The sequence below is a fragment of the Galeopterus variegatus genome, unplaced genomic scaffold, assembly GCF_000696425.1.
Source record: "Galeopterus variegatus unplaced genomic scaffold, G_variegatus-3.0.2 Scaffold744, whole genome shotgun sequence".
Classification (NCBI taxonomy): domain Eukaryota; kingdom Metazoa; phylum Chordata; class Mammalia; order Dermoptera; family Cynocephalidae; genus Galeopterus; species Galeopterus variegatus.
The window spans coordinates 310841-320240 of record NW_007726855.1 but is presented as its reverse complement, the minus strand read 5'-3'; the positions used below and the strand labels follow the sequence as shown (position 1 = coordinate 320240).

Sequence of the window (9400 nt, the reverse complement as noted above, 5' to 3'; positions counted from 1 at the left end):
AAAGGAAAGAAAGAAAGGAAAGAAAGAAGGAAAGAAAAGAAAGAAGGAAAGAAAGAAAGAAAGAAAGAAAGAAAGAAAGAAAAGAAAAGAAAACTTAGCAACTCAGGGACTGTTGAATAGCTAAATTCTTGGGCCATAAAAGAGTAAAAACATGGTCCCTCTCTAATGTAGCTTTAAGTATGATGGAGATGGCAGAGATTAAACCCCCACACACAAATGGAAAATTCTAATTATAATAAGTCCACTAAGAATGTATGGTCACTACAATATGGGATGTACTATGTATGGTTAGTACAACATAGGATTCTAATTTAGTTAGAGAAACATAGCAACTGAGCTGAATCCAAAGGTTATGTTAAGTAGGGTAAGGAGTGTGTGTGGGGGGGGAATTTTTCTGACAGAGAAAATTTAGCATACAATAATAGCCTTAAAGCTTGTCTATAACCTACATCCTAGAATCTCTTCACAACTTCTACTGTAACTTTCTGCCCTGATTTCGAGTCCCTAAGGAATAGATTTATTCCCAAGTTGCAGTTCTGATATCTCTATATTCAGACAACACAGCACTACCAGCACTTGAAAACCATAATCCCAGTTCTTGAAGAAAACAGTCACTCAGCATCTCTATCCTTAAGTAACTATCTGCTTGCACAAGGAAGGCAGAGTTTTTTATTCCCTTGTTTTTCTAAGCATGAAAAGTACCCGCAGAGTTAAGGTCAATTTTCAAAAGCAGTTGCACTAAAAAACAAAAAAAGAAGAAAGAAAGAAAGAAAGAAAAATTGGAAGGTATCTAGTCAGAAAGTCAAACTCAATTATTGAGGTCCCGGATTGATGTGGTAGTTGGTTGGGTATACCTGTGAGACATAGGAATCTCGGGAACTTATTAACACTTTTCTTTTCCCTGCTGCCTTAAGGACATATTGTTTTCCTTTTGCAAAGATGATGTTATTGACCCCAGTCAGGAGGATACATCCTCTGGTGTATTTGTCTCCTAGAGGTGACAGATTGCATGGATCTGCCCACACTGTTTCTCCCAGTGCCAATGGGAAACACATTTTCAAGTTAACTGGTTGGAGATAAGGATCTAGTCAGTGACAGCAGATCAAACCCTCTTCTAATTTTTTAGCTCAGAGATTTTAAGCAACAGCCGACAACCGGGAGGTGGGGAACTAAGGCAGCCAGAGTTAAGGCTGTTAGAGTGACCTGAGGAGCATCTTCAAAGTGTACAGTTCAGCTTTTCCACTAATTCCAGAAATTCCATTGTGTCTCTCTTAAAAACAACTACTGAAAATGCCATTTTTCTATCACCGTCTTTTCCACTTTCATGTAAAAACCTACATCACAGCAGGTATCAAGTTGCATGGATAGATATAGGTAGATGATGTATAGGGGATATGTGAGTTTCCTATTGCTGCTGTAACAAATTACCACAAAGCCTTTGTGACTTTAAACAAATTATTTTTGTATAGGTCTGGAGGTCAGAAGTCTACAGTGGGGCTGCAGCACTGCATTCTTTTTGCAGGCTCTAGGAAAGAACTTATTTTCTTGCCTTTTCAAGCTTCTGGAGCCCCTCAGCTTCAGCCGTCCTCCATCGTCAGCACCAGCAGACCAGCAGCCTCTCCTCTGACCTCCTGCCTCCCTCTCATAAGGACCTTCGACCTGGGTAATCCAGGATAACCTCTCCATTTTACACCCTTAACTTAATCACATTTGCAAGTTCCTTTTGCCATGTACGTCAACTTATTCAAGAGTTCCAGGAATTAGGATGTGAAAATCTTTGGGGCTGAAGGGGAGAGGGTAAAACAGTCATTCTGTCAATGACAGATGATAGATAGGTAGGTAGATTGACAGACAGGTAGATATATAGGTAGATAGATAGATAGACAGACAGACAGACAGACAGACAGACAGATAGATAGATAGGGTTTTAAGTAGGGTTGTCCAGAATTGGACCTTAAAAGGGAAGGAGAAATTTGACCCAAAGGGATCAAAGCCCTTGCCTCAAAACCCCATTGTCATGAGCAACCAAGTAGTTCACTGTGGGAAGAATAGACACATGGGGCAAGGGACACATGGTCATCTCCTATAAGAATGATTTAAAACTGCCTGGATAAGATAATGGGCCAACAGGTATAAACTAAATAGAGAATTTAGCTAATTTTTTAAGGAAGAATTTTCATAGTCAGAGTGATGCAAAGATAAAATAGACTGTTTTGAGGAAATTAAATTCCTATTATTGGTAAAGGGCCACAAAAAATGATCACACTGTGTAATGTTGAACACGCTAAGTATCCTAATCTGAGCACCATGTTGCCCACAGATATTGATATTCAATGCTGTGCCCCTCAGATATGTACAATCAATTATGTTTCAATAAATAAAAAATAAATAAGTAAATAAAAATATATGCAACTAATGACCACTTTATGGGCATGTTGCAAAAGAGAATTTAAAAGTAGAATGGAGACTGAAGTAAATAAATTTTAAGGTCCCTTCTAACCCAGCTGTCTGGGAACCCATAATCTGCTCACCTAACAAAAATTAAACAGGAGTAAGTCACATCCCAAATGGAACTATCAACATGCTTGAGAGAGCAGAATGGCTAGGAGCTCCATCCTGGGCCAGTGGATCTGGATTCAACTCCTGTCTCTGCACTACCTAGTAGATAATGTGTGAGTATTTAACCTCACTGAGCTTCAGTTTCCTAATCTGAAATCTAGGGGTGTTGTGGATATTAAACTTGATCATGTATATCAAAAGATCCCATCCCAGTGTCTGGCACATCGGAAGCTTTCAAAAATGGTAGCTAGTAGAAACCAATAATAAAACACTCATTAGCTTAAACTAGAACAACCAGCCTTATTTTTGGTCTTAGAGTATTCACACACTCTGTCAGGTCTTCACAAGTAAAGGAGTTTAAAGCAAAAAAAAAAAAAAAAAAGTCTTTATCCAGACAGGATTAAAAATAAGCCTCACTTGGACCCAGAGGGGAGTGCCAGCCCCTGCAGCCTGACCTGCCGAGGTGAGCCCAGCAGACCCACATGGTGCTGGTAACCCCTCACCTCCCCTTGGACCCGGAGGGAAGCACCAGCCCCCACGGCCCAACCCACCAAGATGAGCTCAGCTCTGGTGCTCTGGGCCCACGGTGGTTTAAAATAACCACCAGCACACCTACTGTCAAGCAATGATAATTCACCACCACAGCAGCAGCCATGGCTGCTCCACAGCCAACCTCAGTGTAACAGAAGAAGCAAACCCTCCACAAAATGACCAAAAATCAACAAAAAATACCAGAACTACAAATAAATAAGAAGAAGTGAAACCACTGAAAGAATAAAGTAATGCTCCAATGTCAGACTGCATGGAACAGGGAATCCTTGAAATGTCTGAAAAAGAACTGCGAGCAATGATCTTAAGAAAACTTGAAAATAAAAGGAAGACTTAATTAGAGAACACAATGAAACAAGAAAAAATATCCAGAACATGAAAGAGGAAATCTACAAAGAGATTAATACCTTTAAAAAAAGTGTAGCAGAACTTCGAGAAATGAAAGATTCACTCAATGAAATAAAAAACACAACTGAGAGCTTGAACAGCAGGGTAAATCAAGCAGAAGAAAGAATTTCTCATCTGGAAGATGGTCTTTTTGAAATAACTCAGGCAGACCAAAAAAAAAGGAAAAAAGAATTTAAAATAATGAGGAAAATCTAAGAGAGAAAGCAAATTGTGGGTATTCCATAAGGGTAGGAGAAAGGAAAAGGTATTGAAAACCTATTCAAGGAAATAGTAACAGAAAACTTCCACGGAGTAGGGCGAGATACAGACCTTCAGATCCGGGAAGTTCAAAGGTTCCCAAACAGATTCAACCCAAAAAGATATCCCCCAAGACACGTTATAGTCAAATTTTCAAATCTCAAAGACAAAGAGAGAATTCTAAAAAGCAGCAAGAGAAAAGTGTCAGGTCACTTATAGGGGAACCCCCATCAGACTAACAGCAGACTTCTCAACTGAAACCCTACAGGCCAGAAGAAAGTAAGATATATTCAAAACATTAAAAGAAAAAAAAATTGCCAGCCAATACTTTATCCAGCAAGGCTCTCCCTCAGAAATGAGGGAGAAACAGTGTATTTCCCAGACAAACAAAAATTGTGAGAGTTCACCACATGACCAGCCCTGCAAGAAGTTCTTAAAGGAGTCCTTCACCTGGAATCTGAATAATGAATGTCACTACCACGGATACACAAGAAAGAGCAAAACCTGCTATTAAAACAAAAGTGCCAGTGAGAAAGAGCAAGAAGCTAAATCATGCCACCTCAAATATCCAACTAACATTGAAGAAGAGAAATAAAAGGGGAAGTAAGGATCAAAAGACATTTAAAACAAAAGCAATTAAATGGCAGGAATTAAACAATATCTGTCAATAACCACGCTAAATGTGGATGGATTAAACTCCCCATTTAAAAGGCACAGATTGACTGATTGGATTAAAAAGCTAGACCCAAGTATATGCTGTCTTCAGGAGACTCATCTCACATATAGAGACACACACAGACTAAAAGTGAAGGGATAGAAAAAGATGTACCATGCAAATGAAAACCAAAAATGAGCAGGAGTAGCTATTCTTATATCACATAAAATAGACTTTAAATCAAACAACAAAAGGAGACAAAGAAGGCCACTATATCATGATAAAAGGATCAATCCAACTAGAAGACATAACAATCATAAATATGTATGTACCCAATACTGAAGCACCCAGATATATAAAGCAAACCTAACTTCTTAGACCTAAAGAAAGAAATAGGCCCTCATACGTTAATACTGGGTGATCTGAACACCCCCTTCTCAGTACAGGACAGACCTTCCAGGCAACTAATCAACAAAGAGACAAAGGATTTAAACTATACCCTGAACCAGCTGGATCTGGAAGATATATAACAGAACATTTCACCCAACAACTAAAGAATGTACTTTCTTCTCATCAACTCATGGAACATTCTCCAGCATACACCACATATTAAGTCTCAAATCTAGTCTCAGCAAATCTTAAAAAATTGAAATCATTCCACGTGTCTTTTCAGACTACAATGGGCTAAAATTGGAAATTAATAATAAGCAAAACTTTGGAAACTATACAAATACATGGAAACTAAATAATAGGCTCCTCAATGACCTATGGGTCCAAGAAGAAATTAAACAGGAAATCAAAAATTTCTAGAAACGAATGAAAATAAAGATACATCATACCAAAACCTGTGGAATACTGCAAAAGCAGTGCTAAGAGGCAGATTTATTGCAATAAATGCTTACATCAAAAGAAAGGAAAGACTTCAAATAAATGACCTAACATATGCCTCAAAGAACTTGAAAAACAACAATAATCCAAAGACAAAGGTAGTAGATGGAAAGATGTAATTAAGATCATAGTAATACTTAATGAAATAGAGACCCAAATAACAATAGAAAAGATCAAAAAACCAAAAAGTTGGATTTTTGAGATGATAAATAGAATAGAGAAACCATTAGCTAGGTTAACAAAAAAAGAGAGAGAGAAGACCAAATAACAAAAATCACAAATGAAAAGGGAGACATTATAGACGATACCACAGAAATACAAAGAATCATTAGAGACTATTATAAACAACTCTATGGCAACAAATACGAAAAATCTGGAAGATATGGATAAGTTTCTAGACACGTGCAAACTACAAAGACTGAACCAAGAAGAGATAGAAAACCTGAACAGACCAAAAACAAAAAAGGAGATTGAAGTGGTAATTAGCAATCTTCTAACAAAGAAAACTCTGGGTCCAGATGGATTTACAGCTGAATTTTATCAATCTTTTAAAGAGGAGTTAATACCAATTCTCCTCAAACTATTCCAAACATTTGAAACAGAAGCTACTCTTCCAAACTCATTCTATGAGGCCAACATAACTCTGATACCAAAACCAGACAAAGACACAATGAAAAAAGAAAATTACAGGCCAATATCCTTGATGAACCTAGATGCAAAAATCCTCAACAAAATATTAGCAATCAGAATACAACAACACATTAAAATTTATACACTATGATCAACTGGGATTCATCCCAGAAGTGCGAGGATGGTTCAACATACAAAAGTCAATAAATGTGATACATCACATCAACAAACTCAAGAAAAAAGACCGTATGATTATCTCAATAGATGCTGAAAAAGCATTTGATGAAATTCAACATTCCTTCATGATAAAGTCTCTCAACAAATTAGGTATAGAAGGAAAAATATCTTAACACAATAAAAGCCATTTATGACAAGCCTACCTCCAGTATTACTCTGAATGGGGAAAAATTGAAGGCCTTCCCCTTAAGAACAGGAAAAAGACAGGATGTCCACTCTCACCACTTCTATTCAACATAGTACTGGAGGTACTAGCTAGAGCAATCAGGCAAGAGAAAGAAATAAAGGGAATCCAGATTGGAGAAATTGAAGTCAAACTTTCCCTATTTGCAGATGACATGATACTATATATAGAAAAACTATATACTATATATATATAAAGACTCTATCAAAAACCTCCTAGAGCTTGCTAATGACTTCAGTAATGTTGCAGGATACAAAATAAATGCCCAGACATCAGTAGCATTTATATACTCAAATAATGAATTAACAGAAAGAGAAATAAAGAAAGTAAGCCTATCTACAATTGTCACCCAAAAAATACGATACCTAGGGATCAATTTAACCAAGGAGGTTAAAGACCTCTACGGTGAGAATTACAAACCACTTCTGAAAGAAATTAAAGAAGACACAAAAAGATGGAAAGATATTCCATGCTCTTGGATTGAAAGAATTAACATTGTGATAATGTCTATACCACCCAAAGCAATCTACAGATTCAATGCAATCCCCATCAAAATACCAGTGACATTCTTCACAGAAATGGAAAAAACAATCTTACCCTTCATATGGAACAATGAGAGACCCCAAATAGCCAAAGCAATCCTGAACAAAAAAAATAAAGTTGGAGGCATAAAACTACCTGACTTCAAATTATACTACAAAGCTATTGTAATCAAAACAGCATGGTACTGGTATAAAAATAGACATTCAGACCAGTGGAGTAGAGTTGAGAATCCAGAAATCACTCCTCAGGCTTACAGTGATATGATATTGAACAAAAGCAACAAAAATCTACATTGGGGAAAAGACTGCCTCTTTAACAAGTGGTGCTGGGAAAACTGGATATCCACATGGGGAAGAATGAAACTAGATATGCATCTCTCACCATACATTAAAATAAACTCAAAATGGATGAAAGACTAAAGTATAAGACCTGAAACTGTAAAATTACTAAGGGAAAATATAGGTGAAACACGTCAGCAACTAGGCCTGGGCACGGACTTAATGAACATAAGCCCGAAAGCACAAGCACCAAAAGAAAAAATAAACAAATGGGACTATAACAAATTAAAAAGCTTCTGAACAACAAAGGAAACAACCAAGAGAGTGAAAGGACAACCTACAGAGTGGGAGAAAATATTTGCCAACTATGCATCACTTGCAAAGATTAATTCCAGGTGTCAACTTGGTTAGATGAAGGAATGCTGAGAAACCTGGTAAAGCAATCCTTTTAGGTGTGTCCATGAGGGTGTTCCAGCAGAGATTAGTATGAGAGTCTGATTAGACTGGGTGGAAAAGACCCACCCTCAATGTGGGTTGGAGCCATCCAATCTGCCAGGGCTTCAGAGAGAACAAAAGACAAGAAAGAGGTAAAGCTCTTTCTCAATCCTCTGAAGCTGTGATACACTTCTCTCCTGTCCATGGACATCAGAGCTCAAGACTCTTCAGCTTTTGGTGTCCAGAACTTACACCAAGGACACCATTGGCTTCCCTGGTTTGAGACCTTTGGACTTGGACTGAGCCACACTACTGGCATCCAGTTTGCAGATGGCCTGTCATGGGACTTTTCTTCATAGTCACATGAGCTGATTCCCCTAATAAATCTCTCTCATATAATTATAACATATCTTATTGATTCTGTCTCTCTGGAGAACCTTGACTAATACAGAATCCAACAAGGGATTAATACCCATAATACACAAGGAACTCAAACAATTATAGAGTAAACAACGGGCAAAGGAGCTAAATTGACATTTTTCAAAGGAAGACATACCAATGGCCAACAAGTACATGAAAAAAATGCCCAACATCACTAGTCATTAGGGAAACGCAAATTAAAACTCACCCCAGTTAGACTGGCTACAATCAAAAAGACGGTGAATAACAAATGCTGGCGAGGGTGTGAAGAGAAGGGAACACTCCTGCACTGTTGGTGGGGCTGTAAATTAGTACAACCACTATGGAAAACAGTATGGAGGTTTCTCAAAGAACTACAGATAGATCTTCCATACGATCCAGCAATCCCACTTCTAGGTCTATACCCAGAGTAATGAATGGAAATCATCATGTCAAAAGGATACCTGCACTTCCATGTTCACTGCAGCTCTATTTACAATAGCCAAGACATGGAACCAACCTAAATGTCCATCAATGGATGTTTAGATAAGGAAACTCTGATATATATACACCATGGAATACTACTCTACCATAAAAATGAATGAAATTCTCTCATTTGCAACAACATGGATGAACCTGGAGAAACTTATGTTGAGTGAAATAAGCAAAGCACAGAGGGATAAATACCACATGTGCTCACTCATATGTGGGAGCTAAGAGAGAAAGAAGGAAGGAAAAAAAGACCACAGTAGTGCATTGAACTTGCAGAGGGAGAGAACATTCCTTTGCTACAAAGTGGAGTGGGGGGGAACGGAGAGAGAGAAGGAGGTTGGGGATAATTGGGTGGGAGACACAGGGTACAAATCCAATTTGTGGTAATGAGTATGCTGCCAGTCTGAATCTGTCCCTCACATCATGGACACGAGGGGTGACAATTAGCTTTGTATTGCATGAATATTCATCACCAATAATAAATAAATAATAAATAAAATAAAGATAAGCCTCACAGGCACTGTGTAGGGGTGACTTACACAACGTTGGCCACCACTGCGCAGCTGGAAACGATGATCATCACCGTCGCCTGGATCTGGTAATCGGGGTGCAGCAGGCGCTCACATGCCAGGTACACCAGCACACCGGTCACTGCCCAGATGCACAGGATGGACAGCAGGGCACCCAGGATCTCTAAGTCAAACAAAGACACACACACAAACAACTCCATCACCTACCCACACACCCCCCACAAGAGTAATAACACTTTTTTCCTGCCCCCCTTCTAAAAAAAAAAACAGAGGTCTCAAACTCATTCACTGATTGATTCATGAAGCAAAAGTGCAGATGGATGTTAAAACTCAGACGAGGCACTTTATTTTTTTATTTTTTTTTTATTTTTTTTTT

General features: G+C 38.2%; 1 protein-coding gene across 2 annotated transcripts in view; it reads right to left on the bottom strand.

Annotated features, from left to right (window-relative positions):
* The window catches only part of SLC30A8 (solute carrier family 30 (zinc transporter), member 8), a 63820-nt gene that overhangs the window by 15542 nt on the left and 38878 nt on the right, over window positions 1-9400 (bottom strand). For both annotated transcript variants that reach the window (XM_008572007.1, XM_008572008.1), the window contains one exon: window positions 9034-9187. In XM_008572007.1, coding sequence (XP_008570229.1) covers window positions 9034-9187 — 154 coding nt within the window. The remainder of the gene's footprint in view (window positions 1-9033; window positions 9188-9400) is intronic.